The sequence below is a fragment of the Lampris incognitus genome, chromosome 1 (assembly GCF_029633865.1).
Source record: "Lampris incognitus isolate fLamInc1 chromosome 1, fLamInc1.hap2, whole genome shotgun sequence".
Lineage (NCBI taxonomy): Eukaryota > Metazoa > Chordata > Actinopteri > Lampriformes > Lampridae > Lampris > Lampris incognitus.
This window is the reverse complement of record NC_079211.1, coordinates 92,942,288-92,965,332: the sequence shown is the minus strand read 5'-3', so window position 1 is coordinate 92,965,332 and position 23,045 is coordinate 92,942,288. Positions and strand designations below refer to the sequence as shown.

Genomic DNA, 23,045 nt, shown 5'->3' with positions numbered 1-23,045 from the left:
TTGAATCATACTGGGCTAATAAATCCAATTCTGATTCTTCCACAATACTCTTTCAAACTATAACTTGTAAATAAATGTGCTCTGCTATGAAACTGTCGCTGCAACAGTGTGTGTGTGCGTGCGTGCGTGCGTGCGTGCGTGCGTGCGTGTATGTGTGCGTGTGTGTGTGTGTGTAGGGAGTGTGATACTTATTTTTCCTAAATGCTGATGTTTTGTGAATGACCTCTGTCCAGCTGAGCGGTCTGAAGAAGCTGGTTCATCTGGATATAGCAGAAAACACGTTTGTGTCCATTCCCATCTGCACGCTGAGGATGAGCAGCCTCCAACTGCTGGACATGAGCAACAACCTGCTGACAGACCTGCCACAAGATATGGACAGGTTACACACATCTGTCTGTCTGTCTGTCTTCCTGTCTGTGTGTCTGTCTTCCTGTCAGCATACCAAACTGTACCCTGGTTATGCTGAATGACAAAAGATAAGCAGATGTGGACTTGGCTACTTGGATACAAGACCTCCTGGGAAAACTCAATTTTATTTATATGGCACATAGATTAAACACAACACAGTTGACCCAAAGTGCTTTACATAATCAAAATTGGATTTTTTTTTTTACCTATTGTGGCATGGATTTTTTTCGCCACAGATACACTAGCGACTGCTACTACTTTCGGCTGCTGCCGTTAGGGGTCGCCACAGCGGATCATACATTTCCATTTCTTCCTGTCTTCTGCATCTTCCTCTGTCACACCAGCCACCTGCATGTCCTCCCTCACCACATCCATAAACCTCCTCTTTGGCCTTCCTCTTTTCCTTTTTCCTAGCAGCTCCATATTCAGCATCCTTCTCCCAATATACCCAGCATCTCTCCTCCACACATGTCCACACCATCAAAGTTCCAACTCTCCCACCTTTCCTCCTCTCTAGCTGCCTCTGGACATGCCTTCCCCCTCTCCTTCTCCTTCGCCCAACAGTAGCATAGTTTCCACCGGCACCCTGCTGGTTAACACTAGACGAGGTAATTAACAACTTATATGAAATATTGGCTAATGTGGTATTGAGCTGTTATTCGTTTCGCCTTGTTTTCAAACGACACAGAGTTGGTGTGTGTGAGCAAGCTGCCCAGCCACTACGCAAGAAAAAGTGACACGTGGATACGGCCGCAGTGTAATCAGTAAATTTGGGAGAAATAACCAGTCGTATTGTTAAGATTAATACTCACCCCACATCTTTTGTTACTAGAAAATCAAGCAGTTATGAATGACATAGTTGTAAAGCCACAGGATGTTAACTATCATGTTAGGCCAACGGTAACGTTGATGGTAGCAAGTGCTGGTTGACGACACTGCTGCAATAGTGGCTCACTAGTCAGCAACGTCATCCATTCGTCAGTCTGTTTGACTTGCTGAATGACAACCGATTTTTTTATGCATGTGGTTAGCTTGGCATGCGCTGAAATTATTAAGTCTATTAGAGCAGTTACCATGGAGACCCATTCGGCCGTGTTGATAGCAAAGCCTGTGCGCTATTCAGAGGCTCTGATTCATTCCCACGTGGTAATACTGGAAATGGCAAAGTTAGGTGCAGGAAAATTACTTTGTAATTTCTGGTGACCATTCCACTGCTGTCGACAATCCATTATCTGCACACCGACTAAGGTCTGTCACTGGTCTGCTTAATGTCAATTGTAATGAATGAAAGGTCACGTGTTTAACTTGACCTACTCACGGGTGTACGTGCAGTGCGCGTGACGTATACAGGAAGTGAGAAGCGCATGTTATGAAGGTTGTATGTCGGATGAACGCTAGTAAAAGCTACACAGTTAAGAACCTACGAAGTCGGCTCGTTCTTGAATTATTCTTATGTCAGTAAGACAAGGCGTCTACGGACATTACATGGTGTCAGAATAGTCTGTGTATCTGAACACGAGCGGTCATGCCGAAGTTTAATCCGCCGAGTGAATTCAAGTTTGACTGCCCCGTTGAATGGCCGGAGTGGAAACAAAGGTTTTCGCGCTTCAGGCTCGCGACAAAGCTGGATAAAGACGACGGGGAGATTCAAGTGAGTTCGCTGATTTATGCAATGGGCAGCGAGGCTGAAAAGATATTCAGCTCGTTTGACTTCGCGGCGGAGGGTGATAAAGTGGACTATGATATCGTACTGAAAAAGTTCGACGGCTACTTTATTCCCCGCCGTAACATCATACATGAGAGGGCGTGCTTCTATCAACGTAGCCAGCAGCCAGGAGAGACAGCGGAGATGTACATCCGGACATTGTATGAGCTGTCTGAACACTGTGAGTTTGGGGACAAGAGGGATGAACATATCAGAGATCGTCTGGTAGTGGGCATAAAAGATAAGGTGCTCTCCCGTCAGTTCCAGCTCACAGCGGACCTTACTCTGGTGAAAGTCATTGAACAAGTGCGCCAGGCGGAGGCAATAACAAAGCAGCTCAGCCTCCAAGCTAACCAACCAGAGGCCCTGCTGGCTAACGTCAATGTTGTCCGATGGCGGGACGAACGCCAAAACAAAAAGGGCGGACAGCGTCATGGTGGCGGCAGTCCGGCAACCAACAAAGTAGACGAATGCGGGAGGTGCGGCAAGACGCAGCACACCGATGAGCGGAAGTGTCCTGCAACGAACAGTAAGTGCAACAAGTGTCATAAAAAGGGACATTGGGAGCGTGTATGTCACTCTAAAGCGGTGAGAGAAGTCACTGAAGAGGTTAAACAGCTGTACTTTCTGGGAGAAGTTGGCAAAGAGAGCAGTCAGGAAGATTGGACTGTTAGTTTAACAATAAGTGATGTACCAATAACCTTTAAAATTGACACGGGGGCTGACGCTACTGTTATCAACCAAGGGACATTTAAAAAGCTGAAGCCAAACATAAAACTGGGACCTCCTGACACATGCTTCATAAGCCCAGGTGGAAACATCAGCTGCATAGGACAGTTTCAAGCCACAACCAACTACAAGGAGAAACAATACTCCTTTCCAGTGTATGTGATCAAGGGGAGAGGCAGCTGTCTGCTGAGTCGTCCAGAGGCAGTGGAGATGGGTCTAGTGAAGCGGATGAATGAGGTCAGTGGAGTTTTCGGTTCAAGTGGACTGCTGAAAACAGACCCAGTGAAAATAGCTCTGGTGGAGGGTGCCCAGCCATACGCGGTGCATACAGCCAGACGGATACCACTGCCACTTGTACCACTGGTTAAGAAAGAACTGCAGCGCATGGAAAATGAGGGCATTATTGAAAAAGTGACTCAGCCCACAGAATGGTGCGCCGCTATGGTGCCGGTGCTGAAACCGAACAAGAAAGAGGTTCGCTGCTGCGCTGACCTCAGGAGGCTGAATCGAGCGGTGAAACGTGAGAAATACGTGCTGCCCACTATGGAGGAAATAATGCCAAGGCTCGCAGGGTCAAAGTTCTTCACAACGTTGGATGCAGCAAGTGGGTTTTACCAGATCCCCTTGCATGAAGACAGCAGGGGGCTCACCACTTTCATCACCCCATTTGGGAGGTATGCTTTCTGCCGCCTTCCATTTGGTATAACGAGTGCTCCAGAGATTTTCCAGAGAAAGATGGCGGAAACTCTGACCGGGCTAGAGGGCACAGAGGTGTACATGGATGACATCCTTATACATGGAGAGACTGAGGAAATCCATGACCGGCGCCTAGCAGAGGCGCTGGGGGTCATTGAAACAGCAGGTCTCAAACTGAACCAAGCGAAATGCAAGTTCAAACAGAAACAAGTCCGCTTCCTTGGTCATATCATCAACGAGGCAGGCATCAGACCTGACCCGGACAAAGTGGCCGGAATAGAGAACTTTCCTCAGCCCCAGAACGTGACGGAACTCAAGAGGTTCCTCGGGATGGTGAACTATTTGGCAAAATACGTCCCAGAGCTGTCCACTGTAGGTCAGCCGCTTTATGGACTGCTTAAAGCAACGACAGAGTGGCTGTGGGGACCTGCACAGAACACAGCATTCCAAGACCTTAAAGCAGCACTCGCCACCGCCCCGGTACTCACCTTTAATGACGTCACTAAGGCTACGGTGGTGTCAGCAGATGCCAGCAGCTACGGGCTGGGGGGCGTTCTGCTCCAGCAGCACGGGGAACACTGGAAGCCCGTGGCCTACTGCTCCCGACGGCTGAGTGACGCAGAGACAAGGTACGCACAGATCGAGAAAGAGTGCTTAGCCAGCGTCTGGGCATGTGAAAGGTTCGAGAAGTACTTGTTTGGGCTTGACAATTTCAGACTTGTCACCGATCATAAACCACTAGTGCCCCTCATGAACAGCAAAGACTTGGATAATGTGCCCATTAGGTGCCAGAGACTGTTAATGAGGCTGATGCGTTTCAATGCAGTGGCTGAATACGCACCAGGCAAAACTTTAGCTGTGGCTGATGCACTCTCCAGAGGCCCAGAGCAGTGCTACGGAGATGGTGCTTCTCATGATGATGTTGCAGCGCACATTGATGCCATCGTGTGCCAGGTGCCTGCCACACCTCAAAGGATGCAGGAGATAAAACAGAGCACGGATGGGGATCTGCAGCTTCAGACAGTGTTGGGCTTCATCAGACACGGCTGGCCTGAGTATGTCGATAAAGTGCCGGAGACAGTCAGAGACTTTTATCAGGTGAGAGGGGAGTTATCTGAGGTAGATTGTTTAGTCATCAGAGGCAGTCGTATCGTCATTCCCACAGAGATGAGGGAGGTGATCTTAGACAGAATACACGACGGGCACCAGGGGATAGCTAAGTGCAGAGAGAGAGCTAGCCAGTCAGTGTGGTGGCCCAAAATGACAGAGCACATTACAACAAAGATACAGCAATGTCAATTCTGCAGAGAACACAAGAACACACACAGAAAAGAGCCTTTAATGTCAAGTGAGCTCCCATCCAGACCATGGCAGAAAGTTGGCATAGACCTGTGTGAGTACAAAAAGCAAAACTACTTGATAGTGTCTGACTATTATTCCAGGTTTTTGGAGATCCTAAATCTACCAACAACTACTAGCAGTCAGGTTGTAGCTAGGCTGAAGGCTACATTTGCACGTTTTGGTATCCCTGAAATTGTAGTTAGCGATAATGGGCCACAGCTAGTTTCAGAAGAGATGAGGAGGTTCAGTGAGGATTATGATTTCATCCATGTGACTTCAAGCCCACACTACCCCCAGAGTAATGGACAGGCAGAGAGGGCTGTTCAGATAGCCAAAAGCATATTAAGGCAGGAAGACCCTCTCCTCGCCCTGTTGACATACAGAGCTACACCCTCTTCTTCCACTGGAGCCAGTCCAGCGGAATTGCTCATGGGTAGGAGACTCAGAACCACCTTACCCACATTGCAGCATAACCTGAAACCGGCCTGGCCTAAAGAGGAACTGATCAAAACCGCTGACGCCGCAGCCAAATCGAGGCAGGCTTTCTACTACAACCGCAGGAACGGCGTGCGGACACTGCGCCCACTGAACTCGGGTGACGCAGTACTCACCAAACCTGATGGACAGAAAACATGGACAATGCCAGCAGTTGTTCACAGTCAGAGCTCCACTCCCAGATCCTACATAGTGGAGACAGCTCAAGGTGAACATTACAGAAGGAACAGGCGCCACCTGTTGGCCACACCTAAAACACTCACCTTTGTCAGCAGGGATCCTGACCATGTCACTCCAGGGGAGAATGGAAACATGGATGAGTCCCGAGCAGCAGAAAGGCCAACTTCCACACCATATGTTACTCGCTCTGGCAGGGTGAGCAAGCCAGCAATCCGGCTGGATTTGTGAGGCGTATGGACTTGTGTACTGTGGGGGATTTTTTATTTTTTTTGTGAAAAGGGGGGTGATATACAGGTTAGAAAATCATCTTAGAGGGGGAGATGTAATGAATGAAAGGTCACGTGTTTAACTTGACCTACTCACGGGTGTACGTGCAGTGCGCGTGACGTATACAGGAAGTGAGAAGCGCATGTTATGAAGGTTGTATGTCGGATGAACGCTAGTAAAAGCTACACAGTTAAGAACCTACGAAGTCGGCTCGTTCTTGAATTATTCTTATGTCAGTAAGACAAGGCGTCTACGGACATTACATCAATAGTCTCAAACGGCCCATGTCAAATCTAATACACGTGTGAATAAGTGTAGCGCCCACCCCTACTCTGTGTCTATAGACACCGTGAAAGGGAATAAACTAGGAAGGTGGGGCTACGGGTTCGTATACAAATACTATTCTGAATAAGTTAACTATACCCAGCAAAATTATGCTTAATGAACTCAACTTATTATTCAGAATGAAATAACTGGACCAGACAACCTCCTTATGTAAACAGGTAATGTATTGAATTTAGGAACGTGAATGTAGTAAAGTTGTGACAGCAGCAATGCAAACAGGCGCACAATTCTCAATTATGTCAAATACCCCAAAAAAATAAAATGCAAATAAAGAATAATGTGACTCTGCACAACCAATACCTTTATAACGTACATGGACAAGTAGACACGTTGGCCGCTGGCTGACGAATCTGCCCCTTTTGTTACGGCTCGACCCACCCGCGCCGGCAGCCAATCAGCTCGTCAGGGCCGGGCTTAGCCGTCAGGGCTGGGCTTAAGTTTGCTGGTCTCCCAGCGACCGTTGTCAGTTCCTGCCGTAACCTCCTCGTAGTAGTGGCTACTCCTCCCTCACGGTGCATTTCTCTCCGAGTTTACCCCGGCCCTTGGTTTATGGTTTCCCTTGCAAAGTTTCCCTGAGGAAGTATCCTGCCGTGTTCCCAGTTTGGATTACCCGCGAGTTTTTTTCCTTGGACTTCCCGTTTTCTTGTCGCTCATTGCCCTCCTGTGTTTGGCCGTTGTACGAGCAAGTAATAAAGTACGCCAGTTTCGGCTAACCCCATCTCTGTCTGGTGTCGTGCGCTTGGGGTCTTCCACAAACCCTAACAGTACGAACTGACCATGACGACCCCAGCCGGCACAGAGAGTGTACCGACTAGTCCGGTTCAAGCAGCTCTCATCAGATAGATCCAACTGACCAACTCCCACACCCAGCAGCTAGAGGTGGCCTTTGCTGCGGTGAGGGATCTTCAGACTCGGGTCCAGCCCCTCCAGGCCAACCTAACGAGCCAGCTGGCGGCGTTGGCGAGCCAAAAAGCAGAGATCCTGCGGCAGTTGCAGACCATCATGGCGGCTCTCACCATCCAGCCGCCGGGCCAGCCTGCCCCTGAAGTCGTAGGTAACCCGCCCCCTGGGCGCGCTGCCCCAGTTAACCCTGTGGGGCTCAACCCAGTTCCCCGGGAGCCCTGCCTCTCCAGCCCACGACCATTTGATGGCGACTTTGAGACCTGTGCCACGTTCATCATGCAGTGGGAGCTGGTGGGCCCACACACTTTATAACACAAATAAAATAACCCCAAAAGCCGGCATAAACAAATAAATGGTGCAGGCCTGGTCGCTGCTTGGGTACGTGGTGACCCGCACGCTACTTACAATGGGCCCCTTCACTCAATAGAACCGAATGAGACTGTACTTACCAATGTCCGTGGGTGGTCGTGTGGGACAAGCAGTGCTGCCTTGTGGCCAGGAGAGCTCTGTAGGCGCCCACGTAGCACAGAGCGGGAACGATGTTCAAAGTCCAACGATGAACTGCCGTATATGAAACTTAATGCGCGATGCGCGTGACCGGGTCACTGTACTGCCGTATACTATGGCTCAGTCCCACATGCTACAGGCTCACCGAAACAAGGCAGAGTATTTACGATACAGATAAGCTAACTTGCTAGCATATCTGACTAGCAAGACACTCGTAAAGAACACTGGTCGAACAGAAAATAAAACACGTCTTTCAAACGTGCTATAAAACCGAGTCGACTCCTCTATGTTGTCAGTAACAGACCGTATTTCGAATGAAAACTGCCGTCATTAAAGTAAAGGTGAGATTAGCTTAACTACCCAAGCTAATCAGGAGCAATCAGCTAACGTAAGCTGACTGACCTAGCAAACGAAGTTAACTGTGAGAATTTACGTACACAACCTCAAACTTCTGAATATAATCTGACTCAACATACCTTGCAATTTACACGTCTGATCAAGGTATAACAGTCAACTCTAACAAGTATATTGTAGCGAATTCGGGGGCAGTCCGGGAACCGAAGCAGCCAGGATGCGAAACCGGGTCTCCCGCATCACGGGTGACAACGTTAACCAGTCGACTAAAGGGTCCGACCCATTAAAGTGTTTACTTATTCGTTCACGCTACACTACCCCCCTCCTTCGGGAAGCGCGTCCCCGCGCTTCAGCATATCGGCTGCCTACGCCCTCACGCCTCTGGGCGCACGCGCTTCCGATGGCCTCACGGTCTCACCATCCCACTTCTGACACCAATGTCGCGAATTCGGGGGACATTCCGGGAACCGCCGCAGCCGGGACGTGAACCCGGGTCTCCCGCATCACGGGCGACAACGTTAACCAGTCGACTAAAGGGTCCGACCCGTTAACCAAGGACTAACGAGTCTACTTATTCGTGCACGCTACAATATAATTAAAGCCGAATACAGGATAATGCTGAGGAGATTGAAAGCAGTGGAACGCCACTTGACTTGAGACCTTCACTCACGAACTCTCTAAAACTCCATCTTCTTCTTCCCTAAAGTTTTCTCTACTCCCGCCCCCCATCCAATCACAATAAAGATTTGCCCTTATTGACATTTGAAATCAACCAATAAAACACTGATATGCCATAGGGAATAGGTTGTACACTCGTTATACCACATGTGTGCCCATGTACATTCCAATCAAACTTGCATTGTTTTTTTCTTTTTTGTTTTTTTAGGGCAGACGGGATGCGAACCTCAGACATTAGCAAATCCCTAATGACACAGTAAAACTACATGCATTTAACAACTGTACTAAACTCAACCTCTTCTCACTCGGGCTACACCCTCCCCCTTCTAGACTTTTGATGTCCCCATCAAAAAAAATATTATACTCTTGGTCGGGGCTACATATGTTAATTATTGTAAATCAAATTTCGGTGGCCTTACGCATACGAAAAAGGTCGCGATTGTACAGAAAACGACTTGTGTTCTATTGTAACTGTAATATTTAAAAGGGTTGTCTCCTAACGGTCCCTCTACAGTGTCTCAAATGAAACAACGTGTTAGGGTTTGTGGAAGACCCCAAGCGCACGACACCAGACAGAGATGGGCTTAGCCGAAAACTGGCGTACTTTATTCCTTACGCGTACAAATAGTCAAACTCAGGGAGGCAATGAGCGACAAGAAAAACGGAAAGTCCAAGGGGAAAAACTCACGGGTAATCCAAAAACGGGAACATGGCAGGATACTAAATAGGATACTAAAACATAAACCAAGGGTTGGGGTGAGTTCGGAGAGAAAAGGACCGTGAGGGAAGAGTAGCCGCTACGGCGAGGAGGTTACAACACGAACTGACAACGGGCGCGTGGGAGGCCACCAACCTTAAGCCCAGCCCTGACGAGCTGATTGGCTGCCGGCGCGGGGGGGTCGGGCCACGGCGCGGGGTGGGCGAGCCGTAGCACAATGTCCACACATTAAATAACGTTAGGTGTTCCGTGTTTACTGTGGTCTGCCATGCATACACAATCCCTTCAGTCTCGTGCATTTCCTGAATCTCCAGGATAGGTCAGTGACGTCATCACCTAGCGTCGTGCCGAACTAGACCATTACTGGATCATACCATTATATCCTGACCCATTGATATTACACCCCACCTTCTTTTAAAGAAAAAAAATACTTGGTGGTTTGCAATTGCAGTAAGCTATAATGTCAACATAAATCTATCAATAACAAAATAGACATTTTCAAATATTGCACCAATGAAATAAATCTGCAAATGAATCTTCAATGGCCCTGAGAAGCTCAGTTAACATTTCGGAACATCATGAACAACAATACACATATTTCAGTGCAACATCAATTCACATTTTCAACAATATTTTCTTTTTTGCAACACAATATCAACCTTTCTGCTTTTTTTTAGGTTGATTTCAAACAGTCACAGGTCAAAGATAACTTTTGGCTTAACCACACGTCCTGACCTTGTAGTGACGTATTGTGGTAACACTCTTGGGGAACCTGACACACTTTGCTGTACAGTCTTAGACTCAGTGGTCTGGGGCTCCACCTGTTGGTCATGTGTGTTAACTTTCTGACCTGCATGACATTCGTTGGTCTGTAGAAGGTGTCGTCTATTGTGTCGAAGCGCTTGACCTTCATCTGTGATGATGTTGACAGTTGGTCCGACAACTGTAGCGGGTTTCCACGTTCCAGCTGGCTGTTGGACTCGGACTTTGGCTCCTGTCGGCAGTGCAGGTAGCATTTTGGCGTTTCTGTCATAATACTGTTTTTGTTGTTTTTGGCACAGTTCTCTCCTGCCATGGACTGTGCTGTGACAAGCGAGTTCTGGTTGTAGCTGTTTTGCAGTGGTTGGAAGGACTGAGCGTAAGGCTCTGCTCATTAACAGATGTGCTGGGGAGTTGAGTCCATCCACTGGTGTGTTCCTGTATTCCAATAAGCTGAGGTACGGGTCCGACCTCTGTGTGTGCTTTGTCCATGAGGGCTTTGGCTGTTTGCACTGTCTTCTCAGCCAACCCGTTAGTCTGTGGGTACAGGGGGATGCTTGTGACATGCTCAAAGTCCCATGCCTGTGCAAAGCTCTTGAAATCCTGTGAGCTGTAGCAAGGACCATTATCACTCACTACAGACTGGGGTATTCCAAATCTTGCAATCATGGCCTTCAGCTTCCGGATGACAGTTGGGGAAGTGAAGTTTGCGATTTGCTCTACCTCAAAGTACCTGCTATAATAGTCAACTGCAACTATATAGTCAGTGTTGTTCCATTTGAACAGGTCGGTGGCTATGATCTGCCAAGGTCGTTCAGGAATGGGGTGTGGCAGCATTGGCCCTTTGGGGACGGAGTGGCGTCACTCTAGGCAAATGCTAAAAGATCCAACTAGTGTCTCTATTTGTTTACCATCCCTGGCCAGAATAGAATCTCTCTCGCATGCTGCTTACACTTCTCCATGCCGAGATGGCCTGTGTGTATGCGTGCAAGCATGTCTGCTCTGAGTGATTTTGGGACAATTATTTTTTTCTCCTTTTAACAGAATGCCATCTGTCTCGGATATTTCATCCCTGTGATTCCAATATTCAGCGATAGCATAACCTTGTTTGACTGTCTCAGGCCACCCTGATTGGATAACCTGTCTCAAGGCTGAGAGTTATTCATCCTTGGCTGTGGCAGACCTGATTTCTGTCATTTTCCGGTCACTCACCAGAGCACTGCTGATCACTGTGTGTATTTGGGAATCCATGCCTTCACTCAGGGAGTTGTCACTGTACTCAATTGGCTTCCTAGACAGCTTGTCCGCGACTGGTATTTGCTTTTCGGGCTTGTGAACAATGTTGACGCTGTATCTTTGCAACTGTAGTATCATGCGCTGGAGCCGCGGCGGTGCAGATGCCAAGGGCTTTCGCATGATTGAATCAAGCAGCTTGTGATCTGACTCCACGGTCACCTGACGTCCATACAGGTATTGGTGGAATCGTTTGCATCCAAAGAGCAAGGCGTACAGCTCCTTTTCGATCTGAGCATAGTTGACTTCCTTCTCATTCAGTGCCTTTGATGCATATGCAATTGGTTTCTCATCCTGCAGCAGGGCTGCTCCTAAACCATGTTTGGAGGCATCCCCCTGCAGCTTCACATCCTTAGTGGGGTCAAAGTAGGCTAGAATGGGACCGGGCTCTTGTGTTAAGAGGCTTTTCACTTGCTGGAATGCAGCATCCTGGTTCGAGTCCCATACAAACTCACTGCTCTCTTTCAACCGTTCTCGGAGCGGGGCTGTTGCCTCCGAGAGTCTGGGGGCAAACTTAGACAGGTAAGTGATCACGCCCAATAGCTCCGCCTTGCTCTGCAGTGGGGGCATGTCTTTGATTGCTTTGACTTTGTTGGGGTCAGGCCGGACGCCTTCTCATGTCAGTATGTGTCCAAAATAGCTCACCTTGGGCACACAGATGATGCTCTTATCTTTGTTCAATTCTATGCCTTTCTCTTTGATTCTCTGCAGCATGGCACGTAGGCTGGCATCATGCTCCTCTTTGGTGCGGCCATATACAATGATGTCATCGATAATGGCGGCAACATTGTGGAGTCCTTCATAGGCCTCGCCCACCCATCTCTGGAACTCATCTTGTGCAGATATGATTCCGAACGGGAGTCTCTTGAACCTGTATCTGCCACAGACAGTGTTAAACGTGGTTAGCATGGATTACTCTTCGCTGAGTTTTATGTTCCAGTAAGAAGACCTGGCGTCTAATACGCTAAAGTACTGTGCCCCTACCAGTCTTGCCGTAATGTCATCTAGAGTAGGGAGTGGATAGTGGGGTCTCTGGATGGCTTTGTTTAGGGGGCGGGGATCGAAACAAATCCTGAGTTTTCCTGTTTTGGGCTTTTCCACTACCACCAGTGCGTTAACCCATTCTGTTGGTTCAGTGACCTTTTGCATTATGCCCTTTTTCTCCATTTCATCTAACTCGTCTTTGAGTCAGCTGCGCAAAGCGTATAGGATGTGGCGAGGCGGGCGCACCACTGGTGCAACTTCAGGTTTCAGGCGAAGACTACACTCTCCAAGAAACAGTCCAACGCCCTCAAACACATCCGCATACTCATCCATCGGGGCTTATGTGTGGCTCTGGCTGCGCATTGACCATATGCACTATTTTGACAATGTTCAGGTCTAGACATGCTCTCATGCCTAGGACAGGGGGAGCGCTTTCTGCACAGACTATGTCAAAATCTAGCATTACTGTTTTCTTTTTGTACCTGCAGGTTAACTTATAGGCACCTTTCACACTGAGTGTGTTCCCAACATATCCTGAAAGCCTGGACGGTGGGCCTAGCACTACATTTCCAAACAGTTGGTGGAATGTGTTTGCTGGTATTATGTTGGCCTGGGCACCTGTGTCTATCTTAAACTTTAATTTGTGCCTCTGTTTGCCTATTTCAGATTCTGCAAAGGCCTGTTCCTTATTTGTGTTTTCATGCTGTTTAGTTATAGTGTCAATGTACAGTTCATCTTCTGATTACTGTTGAGCACTCTGCAATAGTATGCACTTTCTTTGCTTTATATTGTGCTTGACGGTGCTGTGGTGGTGTCCTACACACCCTAGCATAGTGACTTAATTTTTTGCATTTGTTACACTGGCGTCCATTTGCTGGACATACCTGTGCGGATGTGCTCTCCTCCGCACGCACCATATCCTTTGTTTTGCATGGCACCGTCAGCGTCAGTTTTGTTTACAGTTTTGCGGTCGTGACGTGCCTGTCCTCTTCTGAACGGCTTCTTGCTAACTGCATCTACAGACTGGTTGATTACGCCTGCTGAGGGGAATCCATTGTTTTTAATTGCTGCTGTGATAGTTCGTGTGATCGTGCTATGTCAATAGCCCTTTCCAGTGTTAGCTCTGGACCTACACAGAGAAGCTTTTCTCTCACTCTTGCTGAGTTTGTGGCAAACACACTTCTGTCCCTGACCATCTCGTCACTGTTAGGATAATGACAGTCTTTCACTAGCAGTCTTAATTCAGTCACAAACTGGTCTAAATTTCCACCGTTGCCTTGTATCGTTTCGTGGAACTTATAACGTGCAAAGATGGGGTTAGCTTTAGGCATTACGTAGGCTTCAAAGCCGTCATAATAGGGTTTCAATACCTTTTTCTGGTCTGCAGTGAGAGTCCATGTATTGAAGACGTCTCTGCCCTTCTCTCCAATCCATAACAGCGAGTGGTTGCATTTTTCCTCCTCCTTTTTTGCACTTAGCGGTCCGGCAAACATAAACTCCACATGCTGGCGAAACTCTCTCCACGGATTGGGAAGGATGGACGAGTCCCAATCCATCCGTGGCATCGGAACACCGGTAGCCTCCATCTCTCGTCGTCAGGTCGATGTGAGTACTAGCGAGTTGGTTCTGACACCATGTAATATTGAAAGGGATGTCTCCTAACGGTCACTCTACAGTGTCTTGAATGAAGCAATGTCCACACATCAAATAACATTTGGTGTTCCGTGTTTACTGTGGTCTGCCATGCATACACAATCCCTTCAGTCTCGTGCATTTCCTGAATCTCCAGGATAGGTTAGTGACGCCATCACCTAGCGTCGTGCTGGACTAGACCATTACTGGATCATACCATTATATCCTGACCTATGGATATTACAATAACAGGTATCTGAAATTCTGATTTGACTGGAAATGTGGCTGTTGCAGCTAGAAAGGCGCTATATAAAATGCAACTTGATTGACTGATGAGTGTTTATTGAAATAGAAACGTGCTTTATCTGCTTCATCAATATTAATATACAAAACCCGAGATTTCCCTTTGACACTATCTAAACTTACTAAAAAGCAGCCATCTCTTAGCTGCTCACCATTCACGGCCCATGAATTTCTAGATTTTTTTCTGCAATAAGGTTGATGAGATCATAAACAAATTAGTTCTTCAACTCCAGTTACTCCTGCAGATCCTGTCTTACCAAATTCATATCTATACAATGAGTCACTGGTAGTCCCTGTTATTACAGCTTTTGAGACTATCTTTCTTGATACTTTGACTAAGCTCATGTCAGCTTGTAAACCAACCGCTTGCCTACTTGACTCCTTACAAGCAAAACTTTTTAAAGACCTATAGCCTTTTCTGGGGCCTACTTGGTTAATTTATTGCTTACTACTGGCATTGTTCCCAGCAGTTTTAAGACAGCTGTGTTAGCCACAGCTGTCTTAAAACTCTACTTAAAAACCTCTACTTAAAAAACCGCACCTCGATCCATGGTCTCTTAATAACTATCGACCAGTCTCTAATCCTCCTTTCTTTTCTAAAGTTCTAGAGAGAGTTGTGTATCAACAACTTTCGACCCATATAGAATATAACCATCTATATGAACATTTTCAATCAGCTTTCAGGCCCTGTCACTCCATTGAAACTGCTCTGACCAGAGTGGTGAGCGATCTTTTACTAGCTATGGACTCTGATTCCACTTCTGTGCTTCCACTACTGGACCTCAGTGCAGCCTATGACACCACTGATCACTTTATACTACTAGACAGATTAAATTGTAATTTTGGTGTCTCTGGCTTAGCTCTCTCTTGGCTTAAGACCTACTTATCTGGAAGAACACACCGTGTCTGCTATAGTGATATTACATCAAAATTCTCTGACATTAAATATGGTGTACCTCAGGGCACAGTTCCTGGCCCTTTGCTTTTATCTTTTTATATTTTACCTCTTGGCCAAATTATACGCAGTTATGAAATAAATTCCCATTGCTATGCTGATGATACTCAGTTGTATGTGCATACAAGGGCTGATGATCAAACTCAAATGACTAACTTAGAGGCCTGCTTGGCTACTGTGAGAAATTGGATGTCACTTAACTTTCTGCTCTTAAATTCGGATAAAACCAAGATGCTGGTCATTGGCCCTGCTAGACACAGACACCAATTTGATCAAGTAACGATAACAATCGACAACTCTGTGGTTTCACAAAGTGTTGCAGACAAAAATCTTGGTGTTAAGTTTGATCCCAGCCTTTCCTTTGATAAGCACATTAAAGAAATCATCAAGACTGCTTTTTTTCCACTTACGTAACATAGCTAAAATTCGGTCTTTTCTGTCCATGGCTGATGCAGAGCCTCTAATACATGCATTTGTTTCATCCAGACTTGATTACTGTAATGTTCTGTTTTCAGGTCTGCCACATTCTAGTACTAAAAGTCTTCAGATGGTTCAGAATGCTGCTGCTAGAATCCTATCTAAATCTAGGATATTTGACCATATTACACCAATTCTTGCCTTCCTTCATTGGCTTCCTATCCATGCTAGATCAGAATACAAGGTGCTTCTGATTACTTATAAAATCCTAAATGGGCTTGCTCTCTTACCTGTTTGATTTTCTTAAACCGTACATTCCATCTCGAGCTCTTCACTCTCAAAATACAGGGCTCCTGTGTGTACCCAAAGTTAAAAAGAAGTAAGCTGGTGGCAGGGCCTTTTCTTATCAGGCCCCGTTCTTGTGGAATAACCTGCCTGCTGCCATCGGAGTCTGTTGAGTCCTTTGAATCCAAACTTAAAACTCATCTTTTTGCCTTAGCCTATAATTAGTTGCCTTTAAGTTGAGTACCTCACAACCTGTACTGCGTGACGGGTCGGTTTTCTGTCTCAGTTAATTTACCAACCACTGTTCTGCCGACGAGATTATAGCATATAGATTATGACTAATTGATGACTTAATTATGACTAATGACTATTGCAAACTGTTCTTTTCTCTCGCATGTCTTCTCTCTCTCTCTGAATGATGTCTTCTCTTTTTCTGTGTGTGAATGGTGTCATGTGAGTCTCCCTTGTGTGCACGTGCAGTCAGTTCTCCTCATCATAACTTCATAACTTTCTCATGATAGTCTGTCTGGTTTAATACAGCAGTGCATCTGCCTTTGTCCGCCGGAGGGATGATGATGTTATTGTCCTTACTGAGATTCGTGAGAGCATTCCTCTCCTCTCTACTGATGCTGGATGGCGGTGCCATCACATTGCTGAGGCAGGCTGAATTTCCGTCCACAGTTGCTCCACTTCCAGGTCTGCAATGTTGTTTTTATTGATCGCTGATTCCGTGGCTGTGATTAGTTCCACTAGCGGGATTTTCCTCGGCGTGACAACAAAATTCAGCCTCTTAGCAAGGATGTCTTTCTCCACCTGGGCAAGTTGTCTGCCAGATAAGATTCTTTACCCATTTGTCCACATCGCCGGCGTGTCTGGCGTCCGTCTCTCTGCCCTCGAGGTCACCAACCGTTGTCTGCCAATGGCTTTGACGTGCAGCAAGTAGGTCAAACTTCTTTGGCTGCCTAGTTTTCAATTTTTTGTGTTGAGCAAGACGAGCCTCATCTGTGAACTTAATAACGCATTGGAAAGTGGTCTCATCTAGACACGACGTGGGTCTCTGTTGGATTTGCTTCTTCTTGGCTTTCAAAGCATCGATGGTAAAATTAGTTTGTCTCAACCTCTAGCTGGCTCTGTGCCTTTTGGAGAATCTGGTTAGCTCAGTGACCCTTGACCGAAGATTCCATTTGCAAGGCTCTTCAGTAATCAGGGATCAGGAACAATTTGTCATTTCATTTCATGCACTTGCATACATGAAATGTACAGCAGTACAACACAAAGACAAAAACACATCCATAACCTACAAGAACACACATATCCAAACTAACACATATATCAAAACTAAACAAAATAAATCACTGTCCAAGAGAACGAACGCCAGCCAAGATGACTGTCGGAACCGCCGGTCTGCATGGTCCAGCAGTTATCTTAGCTTGCTCTGCTTTCGCGTCCTGTCAGACTCTTATGTGTAATCCGACTCTGTCTGCATCTGAGGCTGAATCTCCGGTGGCTCCTGTAGTCTGCCATCTTACGTGCCGTTTGGTCGTACTCACATACAAGTTTAAGGCAATCCTCGCCGAAATGAGTCAAAATGTCTTCATGCATGCTCAATAATCCAGGTAAGAAAAAATGAATCAGTTCATCTGGATACAACGTCCATTGACAGAAACGTTTCATCACTCATCTAAAGGACCTCTTCGGTCTAAACTGACTGCAGGTATCCCTGGCCATGAGCAAAACACACTTGAACCTAGCTACATAAACCACACACAATGTTGTGCATGAACGTGGTCATGTTTTTGTTTTCAGATACTTTATTGATCCCCAGAGGGAAATTACGCTCTGCATTTAACCCATCCTAGCTGTGTAGATGGGAGCAGCGGGCAGCCACCCTACAGCACCTGGTCGCCATGCCTCGGTCAAAGGCACAGACGGGAGTATAAACCCTCACATGAATGTCTTTTTGATGGGGGAGCGGGGCGGAGCACCTAGAGAAACTCTACCGCAGACACGGGAAAAACATGCAAACGGAGGACGACCTGGGATGACCCCCAAGGTCACCCCAAGAACCCCGGGGTTCAAACGCAGTATCTTCTTGCTGTGAGGCGACAGCGCTAACCACTGCAACACCGTGCCGCCATTGTTGTTGTTTTTAGGTTGTTATTGTTTCTGCCATTAGATATATCATGTGAGGGTGTCTGGGTGGTGTAGCGGTCTATTCTATTGCCTTCCAACACAGGGCTCACTGGTTCGAATCCCCGTGTTACCTCCGGCTTGGTCGGGCGTCCCAACAGACACAAATGGCCATGTTTGCGGGTGGGAAGCCGGATGTGGATATGTGTCCTGGTCCAGAGCCATGTATAGAGAGAGAGTCTGGCCAACTGGCTACACGGGCGCCATATTGCCTACCAACTGGTAGGCAGCCCCATGTGCGCGCTATTTAAAATCGCGCTCACTTCATGATCTCTTAAACTGCACTTTCAAAGAACTAAGGGAAAACAATTAATTGGTGCTAGCCTACAGGGCAGTGAAAGGAACAGTTCCTTCCTATCTCCAGGCCATGGTCAAGCCCTACACCCCCGCCCGACCACTTCGCTCTGCTGCCTTGGGACGCCTGGTTGCCCCGTTGCTCAGAGGCCCCTGCTGCCGATCGACCCAGTCACGGCGCTTTTCTGTCCTGGCCCCACAGTGGTAGAATGAACTCCCCACTGATGTCAGGACAGCGGAGTCGCTGCCCATCTTTCGGCGCAAGTTGAAAACTCACCTCTTCAAGAACTACTACCCTGTTACTTGCTCTTAGCAAGTAACTCATTCACTCATTTAAAAAAAATAATCTCTTTCTTGCGCTTTTACTTTAGTACTGGTTTTGCTCTTAGATTCTTGTTTAGAGAGAAGATGCACTTATGACCTCTGATGACTAGTAGTTCTCTTAATTTCCTACATTAAATGCACTTATTGTAAGTCGCTTTCGATAAAAGTGTCGGCTAAATGACTGTAATGTAATGACAAGCGGTCGTTTGTCATGCTGCTACGCATGAATGTGTTCAGTCTCCGGAGAGTGTTGGCTGACCTTTCACATTCACAGGAGGTGACTGGCAGAGTACAAGCTATTTTGAGAAGCTTGGAGATGTTAGGGTGGCTCAGTGCATCATATTCTTTGATTGCCTCAGCACATGAAGTTGGCCTTTGTTCTGATGACTTGTTTTGCCACTTCAGTTTCCAGCTTTTCAGTTCCTGGTCAGTCAGTTCTGGTGAAGGTAAGTCATCTTGGTAAAGGTGAACTGCTTCAGAGATGTCCACTATTGCATCTGAGTGGCACTGTACAGATGGAATTAGGCCCAGAAGCCTTGATGCTGTTACAGATAGTGGACTAAATCTGGATTTGAACTCCAAGATTACATGGTCTAGGAAGGGTATAGCCATGTTACGACGACAGTAGTCCTGAACAGTTTCAGCAGCTGCATTTTCCCTGTGTGTCTGCCTTCCAGCAGACATTGGTTGACTGGTAGGCTGCACATTGACCTGAGCAGCCATCCTGATTGCTTGCTCGTAGATTTGGTTGAAGTCATCCTCAACTGTCTCACGTAGCTCCTTTTAAATATTCTTCACCTCATCTACCATGCTAAATGCCTTGTCAGTGTCAATTGAAGTTCTTTGCAGCTTCACTGTTATGCCTGCAAGGTGGGCTAAAACTTGGCAGAACGTGAGGAAAGTCAGGATGAAACCGAAGTTTTAGAGCCCAGACAAGACACCATAGGCCTCTGCTTTGTACTTGCCCTCCCATCCAGTGGTGACATCTTGGCTGTACTCTTCTGTATGGAGACCAAGTGCCATGACTTCTAAAGCCTTAACAATGAAGACGAAGGCACTATAAAAGTGGCTGTAGGCATCGTGTCTTTCCGCCCATCTTGTGCGACATATGTCAATGAGGGGTTTCCTCTTTCCAGCAGAGTGTGCATCCTTATTTACAACCTCCCTGAGTAGATGTTCCCTCTTCGGGCTGTAGGTAAAGAATATGACGACAGACTTCATCTTGTCAATCATGTTGCGCACAATTGGAAGAGCACAGGAGCATGCAATGACAAGGTTCAGGCAATGCCCATTGCAGTGCATGTACATGGCCTTAGGTGCAGCCTTCTTGATCAGCACATAGACACCGACATTTTCACTGCTCATGTTGCTGGCACCGTCATAACCCTGTCCTCGACAATCACCAATCTCTATGCTTAGGTGACTCAGCACATCCTTAATTGCGGTTGTTGCCATGTGGCAGCCTGTGATTCGTGGCAGAGAACAAATCTCTAGCAATTCTTCCCTGATATTTAAGTCTTTGTCCACAAATCTTACACACACGGGCATCAACTCTACATTATGGGATGTCACCTCATCCGCCATGACTGTATAGATCTGTGCATTTTTGACCTCTTCTACAATCTGGGCCTGAATCATTCGCTTTCCTATCACGTCAATCATCTCATTTTGGGTTTGGGGTGAGAGGTAGGTGGCATTTCTGAGCTTTGGCTTTGCCATGTGCTGCTTCAGCGTCTCATCGTGGTTTGCAAGGAGATTAATTAGGGCCAAGAATTTCCAGGGTTGCAAGGAGAATGCTGCTGCTCAGTTGTACCTCTAAGTGCAATACACTGGCGACCACAGTAAAGTACAGCCTCTACTACAGACTTGAGTATGTGCCTGTTTTCTTTGATGTTGGCTTCCTTCCTACTATCCATCAGGGCCGATATTTGGGTCTCAGGTTTGTTGACCGACTGGAGAAACAATCTAGCATTTTCAACTGTAGCTAAGTGATATGGTCTTGTTGAATGGTTGCCAATTACCAATGTTTTCTTATGCCATTGTGTGAATGGAGCATTGACCATCAATCCCACCTTCTTGGCATTCACAAACAGGAATTAGGCAGAAGGCACCATCAAACTTAGAACTGTACCACCAGCCATATTCCTCCAACCACCTGAACTTGAATGCCCTGTTGCAGCCACCAAGGAATTGTGTTGGCAAAATGAAGTGATTTGATGGCCTGTCATGGTTCCTGAGCAAATTGCATGTCTGGCCCTCAGACATCCTACGCACACTAAGATTTCGACAACTGGTTTTGTAGCCTGAATGAAAAATCCTAGGTCACTGAACATCTCATCATCCTGATGTGCCCCAAGGTGTTGTGGACCCTCCTGTGGTTGGGGATCACCCTGATCTTCCTTGAGGGGTTCTGCATCCCCCTGACCTTCCCTGAGGGGTTCTGCATCATCCTGACCTTCCCTGGGTTCTTGTGGACCACCCTGACCTGCTTGCCTATCTGTAAAGATACACATAGATCTTAGTCAGTGGTGTAATGGAGGTATATGCAGCTATGCACCACCATTAGTGCATGCTAATTTTACAGTCAACTACAAAATCATGCACACAAAAAATTTTAATTTATCCCTGTGATTGACGGCTGAAAACTTGATTTAGTATAGAAATAAGCATTGTACTGGTGAGAGATAGCCTACCAGCAGTACATTCAAATGTTTCATTCATTGAAATACGCTTTGTATATTGTGCCGTTTCTCCACTATACAGTATGGTATGGTACGGCATAGGACGACACGCATTTGTGTCCCCTAACCCATCACGAGACAACAACACAGCAACACAGCACAATGGAAGAACTTGAAGTTATCCTGTACTTTTTTGTTGAACAAAACCAGTTGTAAACTGATCTGGCCCAATATCTCTTAGCTAGGTACATACGGTAGCTAGCTATGTCCCGCCACAGTGTCATAAATGAATTGATTGATTTCATCAACTTCGTCAGAAATCGCCGCTTAGCCGCCATGCTCATTTTTGCAATGTAAAACCCCATTTACTTATGCTAAAACGTTAGCGGTCTAAACTGATTTACAAAAAAATCAGTCTGAACTGATTTACGTTTGCCACACAGGTAACCAAAAATCATTCCTCCAAAATGTTCACAGCTAACATTCATAGCTAGTTAGCTAACGCCAGCATAGCTTAGCTATCCCAGCTAGCCAACTAGTTAAACTTACCCTGTTTGGCTTTTTTCTTAACATCTGTCCAATATTTTGAGAAAGTGAGACTGCAGCTTGCTTTCTCTTTCAAACATCTTGCTTTTTTCAACCCATTTTGAGACTGATTTCAGGATGGTTTACTTTAGCCATCACCAGCCGGCTAGCTGGCTCCGTTACAGTAAGCTATGCAAGACTTGACACTCCGTTTGATTGAGGAAGGAGGTAGGGCTAGTCCACTCGGAAGAAACAATGCTCTAAAGTGGTGCTTTTAACAACGTTAGGGCTTCAGTTTTGTTTAGATTTTTTTTCAGATTAGTTTAGAATTGACCTTTCGCAAAGTCCCGCCCCCCCTTAGTTACTGTTGCTATGCCCGTCAAGCATTTCAGAAGTATCCAGGAAGTAGCCGGAAAACACCAAAACATGAAGGAAGAAATCAGCGCATTGTGTGGGTAAAAGTAACAGCAATAATACGTTAACTGTATTAGCTATCAATAATAGCTGGTAGCTAGCTTAGCTTGGAGCACGTAGGTATTTTTGTTGATTTTGGATGGATTAAGCTGGCCATGGGGTCTGCTATACTGCGAAATCTATTGCCGACATTGCGCTTCTTGCGTTCTGGGTTTCGGGAAGAGAAAGAAAATTACACCATCTCCAAACTTTTCAGATATCTAGTACCCGATTTGCAGATCCCATAGACACACCGTTTCAGCATTTTGTTGTGTGTTTGAAAGCTTGACGGACTGTTGCTAAGGTAGGATTGGACAAGCACTGTTCTGGGGCGGTACTTTGCGAAAGGTCAATTGCACATCGTTATTTAAAAAGGGGACACACTTTAAACAACTGACTTAAGAAAAACCTGGAAAAAAAATAACACCTGAAATTGTGGACCTTGTGCTGTCTGGGAGGTTTGTTCGAACCATCCGAACACCCCCTGGCTACGGGCCTGCGAACGTAGCTGCATCTGGACTTTCTCGCCGTGGTGGTTCTACGCAGCAATGGCCAGCAAAGGCCAGCGCTGCAGAAGTCACGGTTTCTCCACAAGACAAGACAGGAGCTGATACGCGCCTTCCC

The 23,045-nt window shown here is 46.6% G+C and overlaps 1 protein-coding gene across 1 annotated transcript in view; it reads left to right on the top strand.

Moving 5' to 3' along the window:
• The window catches only part of lrrc2 (leucine rich repeat containing 2), an 89,860-nt gene that overhangs the window by 16,733 nt on the left and 50,082 nt on the right, over window positions 1-23,045 (top strand). Inside the window, exon 7 of the mRNA XM_056294194.1 lies at window positions 234-379. Within this exon, the coding sequence (XP_056150169.1) occupies window positions 234-379 (146 nt within the window). The remainder of the gene's footprint in view (window positions 1-233; window positions 380-23,045) is intronic.